Source organism: Bos javanicus, chromosome 10, assembly GCF_032452875.1.
Source record: "Bos javanicus breed banteng chromosome 10, ARS-OSU_banteng_1.0, whole genome shotgun sequence".
NCBI classification, from domain to species: domain Eukaryota; kingdom Metazoa; phylum Chordata; class Mammalia; order Artiodactyla; family Bovidae; genus Bos; species Bos javanicus.
The window spans coordinates 33,599,873-33,624,213 of NC_083877.1; the positions used below are offsets into that span (position 1 = coordinate 33,599,873).

Consider the following 24,341-nt stretch of genomic DNA (forward strand, 5'->3'; position numbering starts at 1 on the left):
AATTTTTAAAGAAAATTTTCAAAGTAACAATTTTACTGATTTGCATTTTCTTCCTCATAATTTCTTCACTCTCTGTGTACATATTACTTTTAGTTATAATTAACAGCTTTACTATAATCAGATACATCTCTCACATGGCATGGTTAGCCTTCTGATTCATCCTATATTGTTTTCTATAAGACGGTCCCTTTTGCTCATAAACTTGAGTTTTTTTTTTTATTTTAATTCATATTCTGTTATTTTGACATGGCTTCATAATGTGTATTTGATTTTGGGGAACTGCCATACACAGTGATGGTGCTACATATTGACCAACTTGCTGAATTCTTGTTAGTGAAGGTATTTTATTTTGTTGTTTTCATATTCTGGAAACTAATGAGTTGGGGATTGTTCCCATTAGGCAGCTGAAGAAGATACTTCCAGTTCTCTAGTGAAAGATCATCTTTTCCATCAAGATACCGTGGTTACCAGTGAGCCTTACAGAAGCTCAAGACCTTCTCCCTTTGAAGGTCTGAATGCCAGAAGTGTCTACCTACGAAGCCAAGCCAATCAGGTGAGAAAATAAATAATCTTTTCCAGCATCAGGGTCTTTTCCAATGAGTCTGACTAGAAGCCTGACTAGAAGCTTATCACTTTTGTGGATCTTGTTAAAAGAACTAGTTTTTGGTTTCATGATATTCTCCATTAATTTCCTGCTTTCAATGTAATTGATCCCTACACTAATTGTTATTGTTTCTTTTCTTTACCTTATTTTGATTGAATCTTCTTTTTCTCGTTTCCCAAGGTTCAGTTCAGTCCATTCGCTTAGTCATGTCTGACTTTTTATGACCCCATGGACTGCAGCACGCCAGGCTTCCGTCTCCATCACCAGCTCTTGGAACTTACTCAAACTAATGCCAATCAAGTCTGTGATGCCATCCAACCATCTCATCCTCTGTCGTCCCCTTCCCCTCCTGCCTTCAATCTTTCCCAGCATCAGGGTCTTTTCCAATGAGTCAGTTCTTTACATCAGGTGGCCAAAGTATTGACGTTTCAGCTTCAGCATCAGTCCTTCCAATGAATATTTAGGACTGATTTCCTTTAGGATGGACTGGTTGGAATTCCTTATAGTCCAAGGGACTCTCAAGAGTCTTCACCACCACCACAGTTCAAAAGCATCAATTCTCCAGTGCTCAGCTTTCTTTATAGTCCAGCTGTCAATCCATACATGACTACTAGAAAAACTATAGCTTTGACTGGATGGACCTTTGTGGCAAAGTAATGTCTCTGCTTTTTAATATGCTGTCTAGGTTGGTCGTAGCTTTTCTTCCAAGGAGCAAGCGTCTTTTAATTTCATGGCTGCAATCACCATCTGCAGTGATTTTGGAGCCCAGAAAAATAAAGTCTGTCACTGTTTCCATTGTTTCCCCATCCATTTGCCATGAAGTGATGGGACTGAATGCCATGATCTTAGTTTTCTGAATGTTGAGTTTTAAGTCATCGTTTTCACTCTCTCACTTTCATCAAGAAGCTTTTTACTTCGCTTTCTGCGATAAGGGTGGTGTCATCTGCATATCTGAGGCTATTGATATTTCTCCTGGCAATCTTGATTCCAGTTTGTGCTTCATCCAGCCCAGCATTTCTCATGATGTACTCTGCATATAAGTTAAATAAATAGGGTGACAATATACAGCCTTGACGTACTCCTTTCCCAATTTGGAACCAATCTGGTGTTCCATGTCCAATTCTAACTGTTGCTTCTTGACCTGCAAACAGATTTCTCAGGAGACAGGTTAGGTGGTCTAGTATTCCACATCTCTTTCAGAATTTTCTAGTTTGTTGTGTTCCACACAGTCAAAGGCTTCAGCATAGTCAATAAAGCAGAAGTAGATGTTTTTCTGGAACTCTCTTGCTTTTTTGATGATCCAACAGATGTTGACAGTTTGATCCCTGGTTCCTCTGCCTTTTCTAAATCCAGCTTGAACATCTGGAAGTTCACAGTTCATGTACCGTTGAAGCCTGGCTTAGAGAATTTTGAGCGTTACTTTGCTAGTGTGTGAGGTGAATGTAATTGTGTGGTAGTTTGAACAATCAAGGTAGAAACTTTGATTATTAATTTTAGATCTTTGCTAAAAATACATTCAATGCTATAAATTTCCCTCTGTGTGCTACTGTCACTGTATCCCACAGCATTTGATAAGTTGTGTTTCATTTCTTTTTAGTTCAAAATACTTTTGATTTCTCTTGAGATTTCTTCTTTGACCCATGTGCTTAGAACTCTGTCGTTTAGCTGCTACTTATTTGGGGATTTTCCAGGTATCCTCTTACTGAATTCTAGTTTAATTCCTCTGTGATTTGAGAACACACATTGTATGATTTCTACTCTTTTAAGTTTGTTAAGGTCCATTTTATGTCCCAGATTGGTCTGTCTTGGTTAATGTTCCATGTAAGCTTGAGAAAATACGTATTCTATTCTTGTTAGATGAAGTTTTCTTTAGATGTCACTGTATCCATTTGTTTGAAAGTATTGTTTAGTTCACCTCTGTGCTTACTGATTTTCTGCTTGCTGAGTCTGTCCATTTCTGAGAGAGGGATATTGAAGTTTCCAGCTATGGTAATTGGTACATCCATTTCCTTGCAGTTTTACCAGTTGTTGCCTCATGTAACTTGATGCTGTGTTGTTAAGCATGTACACATTAAAGATTGTTATGTCTTCATGGGAGATTTAACCCCTGTATTAAATAATACCCTTCTTTATCACTGGTAATTTTCCTTGTTTTGAAGCTCCCTCTGTCTGTATTTGTATTTTCTTTTGGCTAGTGGTAGCATGGTATATTCGGAGAAGGAAATGGCAACCCACTCCAGTACTCTTGCCTTGAAAATCCCATGGGTGGAGGAGCCTGGTAGGCTGCAGTCTATGGGGTCGCTAAGAGTCGGACACGACTGAGTGACTTCCCTTTCACTTTTCATTTTTGTGCATTGGAAAAGGAAATGGCAACCCACTCCAGTGTTCTTGCCTGGAGAATCCCAGGGATGGGGGAGCCTAGTGGGCTGCCATCTATGGGGTCGCACAGAGTCAGACACGACTGGAGCGACTTAGCAGCAGCAGCATGGTATATTATACTTCATTCATTTACTTTTCCGTTAACAGTAAACTGCGTTACAGATAGTGGGTGAATTCTATATTAGCAGTAATCCTAATTCCTCCTTCCATTTCTTCTGTCATTGCTGTCATCCATTTCACTTTATATGCATATACCTGTATATGTATAGGTATGTAAATATATGCTGATTTTTTAGCAAACCTCTCTCTTAGCTCAATTAAGAATAAGAAAATTAAAAGTTTATATTATTTTCCCTTGTTTCTCCTAAAATTTTCCATTGTCATGTAGATCCAAGTTTCTGACCTATATATTTTCCTTCTCTCTAAGGAACGTCTGATAACATTTCTTATAAGGCATGTCTGCCAGCAAGAAATTTCCTCAATTTTTGTTGCCTAAGGAAGTCTTTCTCTCTCACTTTTTAAAAACTGATCTTTTTTTTAATTTAAGGTGTTGCTTTTACATAATAGTTTATGCCTCTTAATCCCCTTCCCACATGTTGCCTGCCGCTTCCCTGTCCCCACTGATAGCCACTCATTTGTTTTCTATATCTGTGAATCTGTTTATTTTCTGTTATATACAATATTGTGTTAAATTTTTTAGATTCCACATATAAGTGATGTCATACACTATTTGTTTTTCTCTGCCTGACTTACTTTACTTAGTGAAATAACCCTCCAAGTTTATCTATATTGGTGCACAGGTCAAATTTCCATTCTCTTTCCATGACTGAGTAGTATTCCAGTGTGTGTGTGTGTGTGTGTGTGTGTGTGTGTGTGTGTACACTACATCTTATCCATTTGTCTGTTGATGGACACTTGTTTTCATATCTTGGCAATTGTAAATAATGCTGCTATGACCATTCCTTTGTGGCTCAGCTTGTAAAGAATCCACCTCCAATGCAGGAGACCTGGGTTCAATCCCTGGGTTGGGAAGAGCCCCTGGAGAAGGGAAAGGCTACCCACTACAGTATTCTGGCCTCAGAATTCCATGGACTGTATAGTCCATGGGGTTGCAAACAGTTGGACACAGATCTTATAGATAGAGTGCCTGATGAACTATGGACTGAGGTTCATGACATTGTACAGGAGACAGGGATCAATACCATCCCCGTGGAAAAGAAATGCCAAAAAGCAAAATGGCTGTCTGAGGAGGCCTTACAAATAGCTGTGAAAACAAGAGAAGCGAAAAGCAAAGGAGAAAAGGAAAGATATAAGCATCTGAATGCAGAGTTCCAAAGAATAGCAAGAAGAGATAAGAAAGCCTTCCTTAGCGATCAATGCAAAGAAATAGAGGAAAACAACAGAATGGGAAAGACTAGAGATCTCGTCAAGAAAATTAGAGATACCAAGGGAACATTTCATGCAAAGATGGGCTCCATAAAGGACAGAAATGGTATGGACCTAACAGAAGCAGAAGATATTAAGAAGAGGTGGCAAGAATACACAGAAGAACTGTACAAAAAAGATCTTCACGACCCAGATAATCACGATGGTGTAATCACTCATCTAGAGCCAGACATCCTGGAATTCAATGAAGTCAAGTGGGCCTTAGAAAGCATCACTACAAACAAAGCTAGTGGAGGTGATGGAATTCCAGTTGAGCTATTTCAAATCCTGAAAGATGATGCTGTGAAAGTGCTGCACTCAATATGCCAGCTAATTTGGAAAACTCAGCAGTAGCCACAGGACTGGAAAAGGTCAGTTTTCATCCCAATCCCAAAGAAAGGCAATGCCAAAGAATGCTCAAACTACCGCACAATTGCACTCATCTCACATACTAGTAAAGTAATGCTCAAAATTCTCCAAGCCAGGCTTCAGCAATATGTGAACTGTGAACTTCCTGATGTTCAAGCTGGTTTTAGAAAATGCAAAGGAACCAGAGATCAAATTGCCAACATCTGCTGGATCATGGAAAAAGCAAGAGAGTTCCAAATAAACATCTATTTCTGCTTTATTGACTATGCCAAAGCCTTTGACTGTGTGGATCACAATAAACTGGGAAAAATTCTGAAAGAGATGGGAATACCAGACCACCTGACCTGCTTCTTGAGAAATCTGTATGCCGGTCAGGAAGCAACAGTTAGAACTAGACATGGAACAACAGACTGGTTCCAAATAGGAAAAGGAGTATGTCAAGGCTGTATAGATGATCAGTGCATTATCAGTCACGTGATCAGTGTATGATCAGCCAAGTTATCAGTGCATGATTGCCAAATCATCAGTGCATGATCAGTCACGTGATCAGTGCATGGTCAGTCACGTGATCAGTGCATGATCAGTCACGTGATCAGTGCATGATCAGCCAAATGATCAGTGCATGATAGCCACGTGATCAGTGCATGATCAGTTACGTGATCAGTGTATGATCAGCCACGTGATCAGTGCATGGTCAGACACGTGAACAGTGTATGATCAGCCACGTGATCAGTGCATGATATCCAAGTGATGAGTGCATGAACAATTACGTGATCAGTGTATGATCAGCCACGTGAACAGTGCACGATCAGTCACGTGATCAGGGCCTAGAGCTGCGTGATTACTGTCTGCTCATCTGCTTGACAATTGCCAGCTGAGCTGCACGATTCCTGCCTGTCATCTGCTTGACAATTACCAGCTGTGCTGCGTAATTCCTGCCTGCTCAGCTGTGCAGAGTACATCATGAGAAACGCTGGGCTGGGAGAAGCACAAGCTGGAATCAAGATTGCCGGGAGAAATATCAATAACCTCAACTATGCAGAAGACACCACCCTTATGGCAGAAAGTGAAGAAGAACTAAAAAGCCTCTTGATGAAAGTGAAAGAGGAGAGTGAAAAAGTTGGCTTAAAGCTCAACATTCAGAAAACGAAGATCATGGCATCTGGTCCCATCACTTCATGGGAAATAGATGCGGAAACAGTGGAAACAGTGTCAGACTTTATTTTTGGGGGCTCCAAAATCACTGCAGATGATGACTGCAGCCATGAAATTAAAAGACGCTTACTCCTTGGAAGGAAAGTTATGACCAACTTAGATAGCATATTGAAAAGCAGAGACATTACTTTGCCAACAAAGGTCCATCTAGTCAAGGCTATGGTTTTTCCTGTGGTCATGTATCGATGTGAGAGTTGGACTGTGAAGAAGGCTGAATGCCGAAGAATTGATGCTTTTGAACTGTGGTGTTGGAGAAGACTCTTGAGAGTCCCTTGGACTGCAAGGAGATCCAACCAGTCCATTCTGAAGGAGATCAGCCCTGGGAATACTTTGGAAGGAATGATGCTAAAGCTGAAACTCCAGTACTTTGGCCACCTCATGCGAAGAGTAAACTCATTGGAAGCGACTCTGACGCTGGGAGGGATTGAGGGCAGGAGGAGAAGGGGACGACAGAGGATGAGATGACTGGATGGTATCACTGACTCGATGGACCTGAGTCTGAATGAACTCCCGGAGTTGGTGATGGACAGGGAGGCCTGGCGTGCTGCGATTCATGGGGTCACAAAGAGTCGGACACAACTGAGCGACTGAACTGAACTGAAACGACTTTAATTTTCACATGAATATTGGGGTACATATATCTTTTTGAGTTAGTGTTTTTGTTTCTTTCAGATATTTACTCAGAAGTGGAATTGTTGGATCATATGGTAGCTCTATTTTTAGTTATTTGAGAAACCTTCATACTCTTTTCCACAGTGGTTGCACCAATACATTGCCACCAGTCTCCTTCACTTTTGAAGGATAATTTTACAGGTTACAGAATTCTAGGTTGGAGGACTTTTCCACTTACCACTTAAACTATTTCACTTCACTCTTCTTGTTTACTTGGTTTCTGCAAAGAAGTCCAATGTAATTTTTTTTTTAAGTAAATTATTTTTCCTCTGGCATCTTTCAGAATTTTTTTTATCTTTCTTTTTTTGTTTATAGTTTGAAAATTATATGCTTAGATGGTTTTCTTTTCTTTTTCATTTTCTTACTTGATACTCTCTGAGCTTCTTGGATCTGTGACTTGACATCTGACATTAATTTGGGTAAATTCTTAGTCATTATTATTTCATATATTTCTTTTGTTATTTTCATTCTTTTCTTCTTCTGATCATTTTGTCTTGTGTATATGTACAAAATTACACATTTTGAAATTCTTCTACCATTCTTAAATATTGTTCTTTTTTTTCCCCACTTTTTGTTCGCTTTCCTTTCAATTTTGGAAATTGCTATATTCACATACTCAGTGGTGTTTTACCCAGCCATGTCCAGTCTACTAGGCTTATCAAAGGTATTCTTAATGCTCTTAGTGCTTTTGATCTCTAGCTTTGGGGTAGAGCTGGTGGTGGTATTCTTTATTAGGATTTCCGACTCTCCGTTTGCATTGCTCATTTATTTTTGTATTCTATCTTGCTTTATATTTTAGAGTGCTTAGCATATTGATCGTAGTTGTTTTAAATTCTTAGCCTGCTGTTTCTAATATCCCTGTCATATCTGGTTCTGATGCTTGTTGTGACATTTCAGAATATATTTTTGTCTTTTGGTGTAATTTTTAATATTTTTTTGATTGCTAGGCATCATGTGCTAGGTAAAGGAACTACTGTAAATAAGCCTTTAGTGATAGAGTGGTAATGTGTGTGAGGAAAGAAAGCATTTTATGGTTGTGATGAGGTATCAGTCTTTAAGTCTAAGGTTTTCCCTCTGGATTGTGCATTTCAATTATATATATATTGTTTCTCCCCCTTTAGGTGGATCAGGTGGTTTGAGATGATCAGGGTTGGGTATATATCCCCTCCTGACTCTGATAATATCATAGTAGGTTAGGCTCTGGTTCATTAGTGTTTCCTGAGGACAAGTCTTGTTACAAAGAGTGTTCCAGCACATTTCATAATGGTTCTTTCTCCCGTCTCCATGCTGGAAGCATGCAGGGATTTTTCTGATACTTACCGTGTAAACTTGGTTGAGCTGTTAGAGGTAAACTGACAGAAGCTTGGGAATGTCACAATTACTGCCTTCCCCCTCCCCTAGGAGTGTTTAACTCCCAGTTTTCTATCCTGAGCCTCCAGCAATTTGTCAATTACCGTTGAGATTTTTTTTTTTTCCCTACCCTGCACTGGTTTCCATGGTGATATCTACTCATGAGTCTCTGCAGTCTTAGGTGTGGGGTTTGTCCTGTCTTCGTCTCTCATGGATCTAAGAAGAGTTGTTGATGCTTTTATTATTATTCCCCCTTTTTTTTTTACTTGTAATTACAGCAGAATGGCAACTTCAAGTTCCTTACATGCTGAAACTGAAACCAGAAGTGAAGTGTATGCTACTTTTTAAATTTCATTTTAAATGTATTGAGAAAGATCTGAGTTTAAATAACAAACAGGATGACTCATAATAATTTTTATTAAAACCATTTTGAAAAACCTTACTACTAATAGATTATGGAGTTTTGAAATACATAGTTTCATTAAAAATAAAATAAGAAATGTGTTCTTTTGTCACTAAACTAGGAATTGTTTGTATTTTAGATAATGTTCAGTCATCCAGGCCTAGACATTCAGGACAGAAGTATAGAATATGGACAGCGGCAAATGCCCAAGGAAAGTGGAGGCCTGAAGTCCCAAAATAAGGTAAGAAATCTTAGTTTTATCCTCTGATTTGGCATGTAACTAATTAACATATGAGTGAAATTTCCAGTCTTTCTAATTCTCCATGTAGTTGAATTATACTAGAGTTATTTTTTAGTGTTATAAACTTGCTTATTTTTTATATATACTTCTAAACCTCATTACTTAAATTTCCTCCAGATTTCTGGTTTGAGTCTGGGAGATTGTTACAGTGTGTTTATCACCAATAGGAATTGTTGTAACTTTCTGCATCCATCACTCCATCTTTAGTCCACACATGGATTTTTTTAGCTGCAATTCCAAATATCTGGAGAATGAAAGTTTGGAAGCCCAACCTAGATCATGGGCTTACTTATAAACTAGTCACTGTGTCTTGTCACACTAGTCACTTGTATGGGTGAAGGGAAGGGTCATTTTGATATATGCCCGAAAGATGTACTTTCCCCCCTGAAACAGCCTCCCAGAAAGGTGAGAGAGTGTAGTGTGCTTTTCAGTCATTTTCAGAGACACGTATAACCAGACTATGAATACGTACACTTTGTGTTAGTTTGCTAGGTCTGTCAAGAAAATACCACAGACAGAGTGCCTTGAACAACAAAAATATATTTGCACACAGTTCTGCAAACTGGAAGTCCAAGATCAAGGTCTTGATACATTTGGGTTCTTTCATGGCCTTTCTCCTTGGCTTGTCAATGGTCACCTTCTGATTGTGTTCCTTTTTTTCTCTTTACACACACATTTCTGGTGTCTCGTTCTTTGTGTGTCCAAATTTCCTCTTCTTATAAGGACACCAGTCAAATTGGATTAAGGCCTACCCTAAGGACCTTAGTTTAATCACTTTTTTAAAGGCTCTATTTCCAAATGCATTCACATTCTGAGATACTGGGGTTGGGGCCTCAACATATGAAATTGGAGGAAACACAGTTCAGCTCAGTTGAATTCAGCTGATGTTCTACCCTCTGGTCCCTCTTCTCACATGCAAAATATATTCACCTCATCATAACACTCTGAAAGACTTAACCCATTCTATTTTTTTTAATATAAATTTATTTATTTTAATTGAAGGCTAATTATTTTACAATATTGTATTGGTTTTGCCATGCATTGACATAAATCTGCCACGGGTGTACATGTGTTCCCCATCCTAAACCCCCCTCCCACACTTAACCCATTCTAGTACTGTCTCTAGGTCCAGTGTGTGCATACTAAGTCACTTCAGTCTTGTCCATCTCTTTGTGACTCTATGGACTATAGCCTACCAGTCTCCTCTGTCCATGGAATTCTCCAGACAAAAATAATGGAGTGGGTTGCCATGCCCTATTCTAGCGATTCTTCCAACCCAGGGATTGAACCCACATCTTATGTCTCCTGCATTGGCAGATGGGTTCTTTACCAGTAGCACCACCAAGATCTCATCTAAATACCATCTAAGTGTGAGTGAGACTCAGTTTGATTCATCCTGAGGCAAAATTCCTCTGGGCCCTTGAGGGAAGTGGCCCTACTCCCTTGGTGATAGTGTCATTCCTGAGAATTTCCCAGGGCTTCAAGTTCAGTTCTATTTTGTTTTTAAAATTACACTTCAGTTTATCACTTTCCTCTCATATTTTACTATAAACGGCAAGGAGGAACCAGGCCTGTATCCTTAGCACTTTTCTTAGAAATTTCTGCTAAATATCCAAGTCCATCACTCACAAATTCTGCCTTCCGCTAGAATACAATTCACCTGCATTCTTTGCCACTTTATAACAAGGGTCGTCTCTCCACCAGCGTCCAACCGTGTATTTATTTCTTGTTTCCATCCAGGACCCTCACCAGAAATGCCTTTAACGTTTGTGTTTCTACCAGGCCTCTCTTCACGATTACCTAGACTTTTTATAACACACACCTCAAAACTCGTTCAGCCTCTATCCATTATCCAGTTCCAAAGGCATTGCCACACTTTTGTAAGCACAGCATCCCACTCCTTGCTACTGAAATCTGTATGAGTCAGGGTGCTCCAGAGAAATAGAACCAACAATATGTATATATAAAGAAAAAGACATTTACTTTAAGGAATGGCTTATGTGATGTTGTTAAGTCTCTAAGTCATGTCCGACTCCTTGGCAGTCCCATGGACTGTAGCCCACCAGGCCCTTCTGTCCATGGGATTTCCCGGGCAAAAATACTGGAGTGGGTTGCCATTTCCTTCTCTAGGGGATCTTCCCAACCCATGGCTGAAACCCACTTCTCTTGCTTGGCAGGTGGGTTCTTTCCCACTGAGCCACCTGGGAAGCCCTCTGGGAGGCCCTACTCATATGATGGCATAGGTACATACATACTCAAAATCTTCAGAGTAGGCTGTCATGCTTAAAACCCGAGCAAGAGCTGTAGTCTGTATCCAAAGGCAGTCTGCTGGCAGAATTCTTTCCTGCTCTTTCTTGGTCAGTCTTTGTATTATTAAAGCCTTGAACTGATTGGATGAGGGCCACCTATGTCATGGAAGATAATCTGTTATGCTTATATAGTCCACCCTTTGAAATATCTCTTCCAAGAAACATCTTCACTTAAACTTGCAAACTAATTGACCAAGTATCTGGGCACTGTGGCCCAAGCAAGTTTAGGCAATATAATTAATCTTAACTGTTATTATTGCAATTTTCATCTCTTTCATTTTTAGGTCCCTTTGAAATCAATTCGACATGTCAGCTTTCAAGATGAGGATGAGATTGTCAGAATAAACCCTCGCGATATCTTAATACGTCGCTATGCAGACTATAGACATCCTGACATGTGGAAAAATGACCTGGAGAGAGATGATACTGACTCCAGTGTTCAGTTTTCTAAACCAGACAGTAAAAAATCAGACTATCTGTACTCTTGTGGGGATGAAACTAAGTTAAGTTCGCTCAAAGACTCTGTGGTATTTAAGACACAGCCTTCCTCATTAAAATTTAAGAAGTCAAAACGAAGAAAAGAAGATGGTGAACGTTCTCGCTGCGTATACTGCCAGGAAAGGTTTAATCATGAAGAAAATGGCAGGGGAAAATGTCAAGATGCTCCAGACCCTATTAAGAGATGCATATATCAAGTTAGTTGCATGCTCTGTGCAGAGAGCATGTTGTATCATTGTATGTCAGACTCAGAGGGAGATTTCTCTGACCCCTGTTCGTGTGACACTAGCGATGACAAGTTCTGCTTACGATGGTTAGCCCTAGTAGCTTTGTCTTTCATTGTTCCATGTATGTGCTGCTACGTCCCTTTGAGAATGTGCCATCGTTGTGGTGAGGCGTGTGGGTGCTGTGGTGGGAAACATAAAGCTGCTGGATGAAAGCATCCAGTGACGAAGTGAGCTTAAAATCCTTGTGTCCAGGAATTAGCTAACTTGGATTTGTGGAAGCTTTTGGCAAGCATTATGCAGTCTTGCCTGGTATCCTTGGGGCCACACGTGGAGGAAGCAGAACTTATCGATTCTTGGCATTTCAACAAATGCTCGCCATGCCCTTTTCCCTGGAGTGCATGGCATGTTTTGTTAACAGGTTGTCAAGAATATTTGCAAAAGGAAACCATTTCTGGTTATTGGCAATATAAAGTGAACATAAAATATGATCCAACTAAAAGGGATTAAATTTTTTTGGCATTTTTGTATATTTATGCATTAGGTGATGGGACCTTTAAAGGTTTAAATTCATTAAGATATAAACTAAAAGTGCACTAGGGGACAGTTGGATTTCAATCTAAGAAAAGTTAACACTTGGGAATTGTAAGAAGTAAAACAAGTGCAACTAAATCATTTATTAGTTGTTTTTTGAAAGCAGTTTTATGTATAAATAACAAATGTTTATATTTAACTAAATAAAAGGTACGAATTATTACATATAAAGCTTTTCTTCCCCTTCCTAGTTCTGAAGTAGATGTACATATATCTACTGTCACATTCCATTATATTTTGAATATTTTACTCATCTAGTTAATAACGTTTTTATTCTATGTGAATGATTTTATATTTTCATCGTCATTTCCCTTTGGCTACAGTTTATATTGAGTTATATCTGTACATTCTGGTAATCTAAAATCCTTATAAAATATTCTAATAGCCTTGAGTGACCAACTTTTTTTTTTTTAAGCACAGATGTAATTGTCTAATGTTATGATGGGAACATAACACTTATTTTTATATAAAAAGAGACTGAGTAAACATTATAGAAAAAGTGAGGTTTTGGGTTGTTTTGTTTTGTTTGTGGTATTCAACCAGCAAGTTGTTTTCTTTCAGAACTTCCTCCTTTCAAAGAACTATATTGCATTTACAAATGTTTTACAAGGTGAAAAGTGCAACTGGATAGAGTCAAACAGTTTCCTCCTGAGATTTCCACTACCATTCTCCTAATCCAGAGTATGTTCAGCTGTGTTAATAATATTTTAGCTCAATCCTCAGTGCTTATTGTCACATAACAATGATAACTTTTCTCATTTTATTTAAACTGACCAGAAGCAAAATTATGCTAAAGAGTGTGCTAAACTACCCCAGAAAAATATTCAATCCAACATCCTGAATGAAATATCTCGTATGTTTAGATTTATTTTCTCTTGCAGAGCATAGTCCTACTGGATGTTTTATTTGCAAAGTAGTTGCATAAATGTCCGGCAAGCTGTTTGGAGTACTTTGGGGTCAAATTGTCTTTTTTTTTTAAGTGTTACATTGAAACTCTAACCAAGTAAGGGGTTCCTAAAGAACATTCCCTTAAAGGGATAAAGTTGAGAAGTGTGCCTTTTTTTCAATGGCTTGAAGTTTCAGAAATGATCAAAATTAAAATCACACTACTGTTTGAAGCTCATTTTCTATGCAGGTTTTAAAATGTCATTTACATAATCATTCTTTTTACATATCACACTTAAAAGCTTGTGTTAGCTTTCTTCTTTTGCCCCAGATCAAACTGAACAATGTACATAACACTGTCTGTCTGTAAAATACTTTTTTTTAAGAAAGCATTTATATTTATATGACAGCTTGAACTGACAACATTGTGTATATAGATCATCTTGAAGTATTATTTCACATTGAAAAGAAGAAAAATATATTGATAACTATAGATGTTATGAAGAAGAGGTTATTTCTAGTTTTGTACTAAAAATCAATTGGTTGAACTAAGTCCAAAACACGACACCGTAGCAGCAGTTTTAAGTCTTATTTTTACTGTTTATATATTTGGATGCTGCTACGCCAGATGATCTTCATCCCTGAAGTTTTCAGCTAAACTTGGTTTCCTAGAATAGACTGTTAACTTTCAAAATTACTTTTTATTGATAAAATGGAAATACTGGTTTTCCTTGTGACTGAATTTTCATATTTGTAAGTGCTGAGTTTATAATTCAGGTTTGAGCAGGTGTGAATAACTGAAGAAAATAACTTGCTGGCTATATAGGAAAATGCTGTGGAAATGAACTGTGTATATACTTCTGGGAAGAACAAATTTAATCATTTCTTCTGTTGAGCACTAATCAGTATAGTGCAACTCCTGGTTCTGTACTGTATTTTATATGCAACATATATGCTTTAATATTTTAATGTTTGTGCATTAATATTTTCAATTTGTTTAACCACTTTGCTGCTAAGATCTTTCCGTCCCATCCCCAATTTTTCCTTTACAATTTTTAAACAAGTTTCTTCATTAAAAACTATGGTGATGAAATGGTTTTTATTTTACCTTGAATTTTTATAGTTTAACACACCAAGGTTCCAAATCAGTCTAGAAGGCTAACTCATAATGTTACCTGAATCCCTTATGTGGAAATTTTCTCTTGAGTAAATTAGAATTATTATGTGAAAACAAATGAATAGGTTAAATTTCTCATTCTTAAACGTATAGATACGTTTGGGAGCATTTTCTCAGTCTGCATACAGATTTGACACTGCCAATTGGCTTGTCCTCTAAAATCGTTCTTTTCAGTTTTAATCTGATCGTATAAGCAAATGGCTGAGCAAAACTGTTTAAGTAATAGTAAATACTGAAAGTGAAAACAAGAAGATTTTGATCTGATGGCTTGTTCAGAATTAATAATTCTTAAATGATTTTCCTCTGACTTGACAGGGGAATCACTTGATTTCTGAAGAAATACGAGGTATGTAACTTCAGCACCACCTACTGGATGATTTATAGACCATATGTGAGGTGGCAGTTGGGATCCGACAGGGTTCATCAGTACTGCCAGTAAAGGGCTATTTAAGGGGCGGCCACCTCCAAATGGAGAAAGCAGGAACAAGAAATATCTCAAAAGAACTGTAAAACCAGTCTTTTCCCTAATGTGTCTTATTGGTCCTGAAAGATTTTAAGCACTTTTTTCCTTACGTATCCTGTTTTAAATATTTATCAATATTTGGAACTGGCAATCAAACTTAATGGATGTGCCGAAGCATTTATAGAACCAATTCTTTTAACTTGTAAAAGCCATTGCTAAAATGGTATTCTTTTCCTCCCATTACCAGTCAGGGAGAACTTTTTAGAAAAAATAAACATCACTGTATTTCATCATGACAACTTCAGAGAGTGTGTGTGTCTCTGGGATGATATTGGGCAAGGGTTAGAATTTAAAGGGGAAAACTTAAAACTACCTATTTTCATTGGTTATTCAGCAGTGCCTAAAATGAACTTTTGAAGTAATACAAATGCGCTTTCAATTCATGTGTATAGTGCCATCTGATATCTTGGGTAAGTCTTGCTTTTTCTTTTTCTCTCCCCAGCCCCTCTTAAGTGATCACCACAGAGATGATTCTTCTTATTTATATGTCTCCAAAATGCAGGAAACATGTACTTCCCTCCACATTCAGAGAAGCTTAAGGATGTTTGTTTTATGGAAATTCACTTTAGGTTTTGTGATACACTTTGGAATATGTGTTTTAAGATTGGGTTTTTTATTTTAGCCCAAAGAGACATTAAATAAATATAACATTTTACTACATAAAAATTTGAAAGCTTGTTACCTGGAAAACATAAATTCTTAACTAAATATTCTCATTCTTGATTTCCAGGATCACATATCTAAGTATATGGGGAAGCACTAGAAACTTGCATCATTGTTGCACCAAAAAAAAAGAGATTGGTCTATACTCCGCAATAATAGCACCATAAGGTGTTTTTCAGTGAGTCAAAACATCTAAAAAGAAATCACAACCTGAGATAATTTATATAAGCCAAAAATTTTTTTTTCTTTTTAAGGGCTTTTAAGGTATTAAGGTACTGTTTGCCTAGCAGCCAGGTGGTTATAAAACTTTCATATGCTTTGATACACTGATGTTAGCCGTTGTTCCTGAAAGCTCCTTAAATTGCATAAGTTGCTAGTTTTGAGATTTTTCAATAATAATCTAGTTGAAAAGCCTTTGTATTAAAATACACATAGATTTTTGTGAACATTGCCAGTATGTAGTGTCATTTGCTTTCTATTTTTGACCTCAAAAGTGCCTCACTTGTATATTATTTCCATTGAAAGCTTGACTGCATTCTTTCTAATAAGCAATGAAAAATTGTTTAACTCATGCCATAATGTATCTCCTTAGATATAGTTGACTAGCTTGCCAGTTTTGGATATATAATGTAAATATGCATATATAAGTTTGTAACTGTTTTTGTTACATCATACCCATGTAATTGGACATATCAGATGATATCATAAGAATTTGTTTTAATTACCTGATTAAACCTATCATGAAATATAAAAGGACTTTTTCTTACTCTTCTAGAGGTTAACAAACTATGAGATAGTAATTCTTACAGGAGAAAGCACTAATAGAAATGGAAGTTTTTGATCATAATTTTAAGGTGTGTTTTAACTGAAAGTTCATGTGTAGTTCATTTTAATGACTTACTTATTCACTCATGATTATCTCCAGATTTATTTTGTAGTTTGTTACCTGATACATTATTTGATTTTGGAGCATGTTACAACTAAATCTGGATTAACTTCATTAAATGATACGTGGGAAATTTTTAACCCACAAATATTACTCTTTTACACACACACACACAGACATATATATATCATAATACCAGCATTTCACTTAACCTAGTACTATAAGCAAGAATAAATGAAAAATTATTAGTACAATGTTCAAAAAATCATAGTATTTAAACACCAGAATAACTTTTGAATTGCTTTATTACATTTATATATATTTGAAAGATCAAGAATTAACTTTATACCTGTATCATGAATTATGAAATACAGTCTCATGTGTTTATTTAAAGGTTTTCAGATTTACTTTATATTCTTCACATCAAGTTAATACCCACAAGTAAGTAGAATAGTTTTACACAAGAGGAATTGAAACTAGGGTTTCTGCTCGACTGTCAATACAGTGTCAGGCACACAGTGGTCCTTAAAGAAAAATCAGCATTAATAATATGAAAGCAGGAGTCAACTCAAAATTTAACTACTCTTAAGATTTGCAGTTTTAGAGGGATCCTTAAAATAATGAGAAAATATATTCATAATAAAAGTCTAACAAAATCATAGTTGAAATGGTGTTTTCTTTTGTCTAGCAATCTTAATTTTTGCTACATAATGTTTTTAATTGATTACTTTTAGTTCTCAAATAACCCTGTAATGTAAGTATTATCCTCATTTTACTAAAGAGATTTAAGCTTCAAGAGGTTAAAAATGTACACAAGATCAAATTAGAGGTACCGGGTTTGAACTGTCGTATTCCGAATTCCATGCTTTTAGTCACAGTGCAGCTTCTAGTTTTGTTAAAGAGTCACAGATGCACTTAATAGAATAATCATTGTTCTGTTAAAAAGAAATTATATTTAAGCTAAACAATGTTGATTATTTGCCTTAAAAGACAAAACCTGTCTTTAAACCAGAGTTGCATTTAGTATCAGGGCTGCTGTTTACATGTGATGATGAGGTATGTCCAGTCTTCCTCAAACTTAATTCTAACCTGTAAATAATACAATAACCAAGCAGCTGCATACACTTTGGAATGAAAGTAAGATAGGAAGAATTCCATTTCCTATACCAGAAATAATGTCTTCAACTTCTCCAAATCAATGAAGGGAAGATTCATGGAGAAGAAATTTCAATAGGATATTATAATTCTTTTTGAAATTCTTACCCAGAATGACCAGCAAGCTTACATGTTTGTCTTTCGTCAGAGGAATCCATGGTGTTGCACTCTCAAATTTTAAGAGAAAACAAAGTTGTATGAATGTATAAGCTTCCAGCTGGTTAACAATTCTTACTCAAGTTCTTGTTAAGTTATCAAAGTAAAACATACAGATAGCCTGAAACCCCAAAGTTCTTAGAAAGAAATAGGGGTTCAAATCAAATTATTTAAGATTACTGAAAAAACTGAGTTCACTGCCATTTTAGGACTGGAAGACCCCTAGAAATTAATACAATACTCTTATTTTACAAATGTAGGAACAGGTCCAAAGAGGTTACAATGTTAGTACAAGGTCATCAAATTCTGTAGTAACACGGCCTGCACTAAACGTAGCATCGAACTTCCTACTGTGTGTCTCTTGCAAGCACCATAAATTCAGTAAGCCCAAAACTTACTTACCCCATTCCTTAAACCATTTTTCTCTCTTCTGCCTTACTGGATGGTGATACCACTGTACATCCAGGAATCTAAGCCCGCAACCTGGTTATTGTCTTTAGTCTCTCATTTTCCTTTCTGTTTGACCATTGTCTCAGTTTTCTGCAGCTCCATGTCCTAAGGGCCCTTCAGATCTGCTCACGTGTCTATCCTTCCTGCCACTGTCCTAGTAGAAGTCACTTCACACTGCTGATGCTGCGGCTTGGTCATTGAATCACTTGAACATCTTTGTTTTTAACAAAAGATTGACTATAGTGTAAGTATGATTAGAAGGTGAAAGTAGACTGCAACAAAATGGTGATAAATTGAGGTCTTCTGATTGAGATATCCCCAAATTTAGACAGTGGTTTGTGTAGGATTGAGGAGTCAAATGATAGTGACTTGAAAGAATACTTCAGCGCCTGGAACCAACTGGGGAACTAAGAGCAACTTGATCAAGTGCAAACAAATGATAAACTTCAAACTGTATATTCCCCTTTCCTTAACACCCATTCCTTTTTTTCAGTAATACATGCTTGTTTCTTGTGATGGTTGTTTTCTGAGAGCCTTGGTGAAAGAAAAGTCTGTTACTGGAAACCTTTGGAATCTTATTGTTGATAATATTAAAAGTAAATCAGTAGCTTCATAATCAGGTGAGCCCATACTCTAAAAGTTTTCTTTACTTTTTACAACTCATTTTTACCCTAAAGCAACATCAAAAATAGCCTTCGTGGTACAGATTCTTTTTCTTTTGAATGTTTCATCTCCAGACCAGGCCAGTTGTTTTAAGGATGTTGGGGAGGTGCCGTTTCATGTAGAGTAGTCAGAGGCTATGTAAATTTTAAGTAGGAAAAGAATTATCTAGGTTGAAGGAAGAGCAAATGTAAAGGGTCTGAAGAGAAAGGAGTTTGGCTTATTGAAAGAACAGCAGGCTAGTTGGACTAGAGGTGGCAGAATGAGGAAACTCATGAAAAGAGGTAAAGTCACAGAGTACTAGGCACCTGATCTTGGACCTTGGAAAGCATGGGAAAGAGTTCAGATTTTATTCTGAGAGTGATAAAAGTCCACTGAAAGTTTTTGAACAGGGACATTTCATGATCTGGCTGCTATGTGGCCTTTTTTATTTTTTAAATGATTAATAAGTTTTTATTGCTTTATATCTACTATTCCTCTCTCTCCAACTGAGAGTATTTTATTGTAATTAGCCCATTTTTGCTTCAGCATTGTATACTGGATGTGTTGGATAGAGGGGCAGATCAACTGACTCTTATATCTGTGGAGAAGAAATATGTCTCAAAGAAGAGAAATACAGGAGATCCAGGACATTAAGCTGGATGCATCACTAGTAAGGTTGCCTCACTTGGAAATGGATTGATTGTATTCTTGGTGTAGTTAGAAAGGATAAAAGGAATAACTGATGACCTGAAATATGTGCTTTTCTACATTTTCAAGCTTCCCCTGGGGGTAGGTTGAGGCCATAAGACGAATTCTAGCCAGATGATTTGAGGGGTCGTGGTGTGTTTCATATTTGGGGAAGGCATTTAAGAACCAGTGTGCCTCCTATGTCTCTTGCTCTGCTGAGGATTTCTTGGAAGTCCGTGGAAAGCTGGTGTAACAGTGGAGGAAGACCACCTGAACTTCTTCAGACCTGACTTGAGTAAGAAATAAACCTTTATGTTAAGGTGCTTTCAGATCAGATCAGATCAGTCGCTCCGTCATGTCCGACTCTGCGACCCCATAAATCGCAGCACGCCAGGCCTCCCTGTCCATCACCAGCTCCTGGAGTTCACTCAAACTCATGTCCATCGAGTCGGTGATGCCATCCAGCCATCTCATCCTCTGTCGTCCCCTTCTCCTCCTGCCCCCAATCCCTCCCAGCATCAGAGTCTTTTCCAATGAGTCAACTCTTCGCATGAGGTGGCCAAAGTACTGGAGTTTCAGCTTTAGCATCATTCCTTCCAAAGAACACCCAGGGCTGATCTCCTTCAGAATGGACTGGTTGGATCTCCTTGCAGTCCAAGGGACTCTCAAGAGTCTTCTCCAACACCACAGTTCAAAAGCATCAATTCTTCGGCACTCAGCCTTCTTCACAGTCCAACTCTCACATCCATACATGACCACAGGAAAAACCATAGCCTTGACTAGACGAACCTTTGTTGGCAAAGTAAGGTCTCTGCTTTTGAATATGCTACCTAGGTTGGTCATAACTTTCCTTCCAAGGAGTAAGCGTCTCTTAATTTCATGGCTGCAGTCACCATCTGCAGTGATTTTGGAGCCCAGGAAAATAAAGGCTGACACTGTTTCCACTGTTTCCCCATCTATTTCCCATGAAGTGATGGGACCAGATGCCATGATCTTAGTTTTCTGAATGTTGAGCTTTAAGCCAACTTTTTCATTCTCCACTTTCACTTTCATCAAGAGGCTTTTGAGTTCCTCTTCACTTTGTGCCATAAGGGTGGTATCATCTGCATATCTGAGGTTCTTGATATTTCTCCCAGCAATCTTGATTCCAGCTTGTGTTTCTTCCAGCCCAGCGTTTCTCATGAGGTACTCTGCATATAAGTTAAATAAACAGGGTGATGATATACAGCCTTGATGAACTCCTTTTCCTATTTGGAACCAGTCTGTTGTTCCATGTCTAGTTCTAACTGTTGCTTCCTGACCTGCATACAGATTTCTCAAGAGGCAGATCAGGTGGTCTGGTATTCCCATCTCTTTCAGAATTTTCCACAGTTTATTGTGATCCACACAGTCAAAGGCCTTAAGGTGCTTTGGGGGCTTTATTTATCTTGTTTTCTTTCAGCAACATATTTTAACATGATCTAAGGTGTAATCATTTTCCTGAATCATTTTAGAGCGTTGATTCAATTTTGGCCAGTGAAAGCAATTAGAAAGTGAATCACTGTTTGTACAATTTGTGTTAGTAGACCATTAATCTGTTCCCATCGTCACTAAATAAATCCTAAACTTTAAAGAGTATCTGTCTAAAGAAGCAAAACTTTGTTGACTGTCTTAGGTTGTTTATGTGACTTTGTCTAACACTGAGTACAGGAAAGAGTCATGCAGGATATAAAGCTGAAGATTTTTAAGTTTGCTGCCATATCCCCAGTGGCAATCCCTGGGGATGAATGAAATATGATCAGACTTTATCTTATGAAGTCTCATATGTCATGTCAAAAAGTTGAAACTTTATCCTAATGATTATAAAAATCCATGAATGCAAGGGGGATGTGATGATCAGATTTACATTGTTGAGCAGTTATTTTATTAAATTAACCAATATTAAGGAGACCCTAGGATGAGCAAGACAGACAACTGCTTTCAGGGAGCTTTTATTCTAGTTCAGGGAGAAGATATTCAATAAACAACTAAATCACAGAGTTGCAAGTTACATCCCTGGGTGGTCAATGACATCTCAAGATAGCTTTTGAGATGAAATCCAACTGTCACTAGGCAACCAGTCATGTGAAAATTAGAGAAAAGTACATTTCAGGAAGAGGGAACAGTCTTCTGGTAGAGACTTTTGGTGTTCATATCTGACTTGTTTCTTCTTGGCACACAGGAGGACACTCTTCCCCACCATCTTGCAGGTGGGTGGGGTTATGGACAAGTTCTGGAAAATGGAGTGTGAGAGGAAGTGATATAAATAATTTTCAGACTGATGGAAGACCCTCTAGCACCCTCTTCCTCTACCATAGCAGTCATAGATAAAGCTGCATATTGAGATGATAGAACTCTTGAGACTGAGGCAGTCTGAATTACTGAGTCTTTTCATGGACGAGTTAATTCATGGATAAAAATTACCTAGCCCTTCTGGATACTTTGTGTGACTTGGGGATTGTGTCTCACAGTGGCATAATCTATCCCCATCCTGTCTAATGCAGGCCCTGAGCTGGGAACAAGCTTTACTGGGGTTACAGGAAGAGCTAGAGGAACAGAACAGGAGTACAGTGAGCATGGGGAGAACATCAGAAGCCTGATTACATAAGGTTTGCGAAACCAAGGTAAGGAGATTTTACTTTATACTAAATATGAGAGGAAATAATTGAAGGGTTACAATTCTAAAGATTACAAATCTAAAGATTATGCTGAGAACTACACGGGGAACTGACTGGGGAGGAGGAAGGCAAAACAGAAAGGAGGAAAGCCAGTTGGAGACTGTCAGTCTTTGTGAGCTATTCTTGTTTGGATCAGGGTGGTGGTAGTGAGGATGAAAAGAAGTGGACAGACTTTACATATGTTTTGCAGGAGACCAAAAGGACTTCCTAGTGGGTTAAACAGTGGGTGGGAGAAGGGAATCAGTAAAAGAGAGTAATTTGGGAGCTTAAATCTGGAGAGGTGTTAATGTAGACAAGCCTGGGAAAAGGGCAAGTCTTGGAGGGCTGGGGAAGCTGTATCACATTTGCAGTGACTGTTAGACCTCCAAGTAGGGAAGTTGACTAGGGACTTAAATATATGAATATAGTTTTAAGGAGCAATTAGAGATGTAAAATTTGTGTAGAAATTATTTTGCCTTGACATTGTGGGGCTCATAGTAAATAAGCTTCATCTAATGAACACGTTATACCCCAGAGTTGCAGGACATAATTTGTTTTCAAACATGTTTAGAAAATTTCTAAAAGTTGACTATACATTGGGCCAGAAAACAATTTTGGTCTAAGACAGATAGAGCTCTGATTTCAATGAAGTTAGGAAACAAAAAGATAATTAGAAAAAAAAATACATATATACAGAACATTAGAATCATGTTTCTAAATAGCATGTGGTTCAAAGTGGCTTAAAATAAAAATTTGAGATTCTTTAGACCAGGACAAAAATAAAAATAACAAATATAGAAGCATGAAAGATGCAGCTAAAGTAGGATTTGGAGAGAAATTTATAGGTTTAAATTCTAGTATTAGAAAAGAAGAAAGTCCTATGAACTACTAAAAAGCCAATATGTAAAGTTAGAAAAGTAATGGTATAATAAGGATGGAGAACATTTATAAAGGAAGAAAATAAGAGTTGACCTGAGATAAATAGACTGACAGGTATTTCTCCAGGAAAAATGAGTTTATTTGGAATCACCTGAGAATTGCATTTCAGGGTCTGAAACCATGGTGGGCAACATGCATGTCTACCTGGCAAGGGAAGGAGAATAATTTTATAGAAAGGAAAATGATGTTGGGAGGGCTGACGTCCATGGCTTTTCACTGGGCTGAGTCTTTGCCAGGAGAGACAAGGGGTCATTCCTGTTGGTCTCTGCCAGCACCGTAGAGCATGAGAGCTCGCCATTCTGGTCTCCTGACTCTCTATAACTAAGGTTTCTGTTTATTAAATTTTTTACAGAGTGTAAGGTTGAAATTTAATAAACTAGAAAACATGCAATATAGAAGCTCAACTAAGCCAAAAGTTGGCTTAATTGATAAACTTTCAGCAAAATTGGATCAAATAAAGGACAAATAAGCATGATTAGCATTTTATTTCCAACAAAAATATATTTCAAAAACAAAGCTGAAATAAAGACTTGTTCAAATATATGAAAGCTGAAAAAATTCATTACTACCAGACCTACACTCTAATAAATGTAAAAAAGTCAGCCAGGATGAAAATGATACCAGATGGAAATCTGAATATAAACAAAGGAATGACAAGCTCCAGTAGTAACTACATGATCAAATAAATTCTATACTCATATTTAATTTTTTATGAGAATATTGATGGTTTAACCAATAATAAAAATAATACAGCATGTGGTATATAAGAGATGTAGAAATAAAAAGTATGACAATAACCCAAAAGCCAGGAGGAGAGAAATGAATTTATAATGTTCTTAGATTATATGTGAAATGTTATTGCTTGAAGACAGACTGGTAAATATTTATACTGCAAATTCTAAAGTAACCTCTGAAATAGCAAAACCGAGTTATGCAAAGATTTCTCCTATCCTTCAGGGCGATAGCCTTATATGGTATATGTGTTTTCTCAGTCTCTTCAGTTTATTGACTCTGAGACCTTAAGGGCTGTAGCCCATCAGGCTCCTCTGTCCATGGGATTCTTCAGGCAAGAATACTGGAGTGGGTTGCCATGTCCTCCTCCAGGGGATCAAACCTCTCATCTCCTGTGTCTAATGCATTGAAGGCGGTTTCTTTACCAA

General features: G+C 37.5%; 1 protein-coding gene across 1 annotated transcript in view; it reads left to right on the plus strand.

The window, feature by feature from the left end:
- Positions 1 to 17,138, plus strand: part of SPRED1 (sprouty related EVH1 domain containing 1) — a 122,991-nt gene extending 105,853 nt beyond the window's left edge. Inside the window, exons 5-7 of the mRNA XM_061430716.1 lie at positions 401 to 553; positions 8,557 to 8,658; positions 11,312 to 17,138. Coding sequence (XP_061286700.1) covers positions 401 to 553; positions 8,557 to 8,658; positions 11,312 to 11,962 — 906 coding nt within the window. The 3' untranslated portion in view covers positions 11,963 to 17,138. The remainder of the gene's footprint in view (positions 1 to 400; positions 554 to 8,556; positions 8,659 to 11,311) is intronic.
- The last annotated feature ends 7,203 nt before the right edge of the window (positions 17,139 to 24,341 follow it).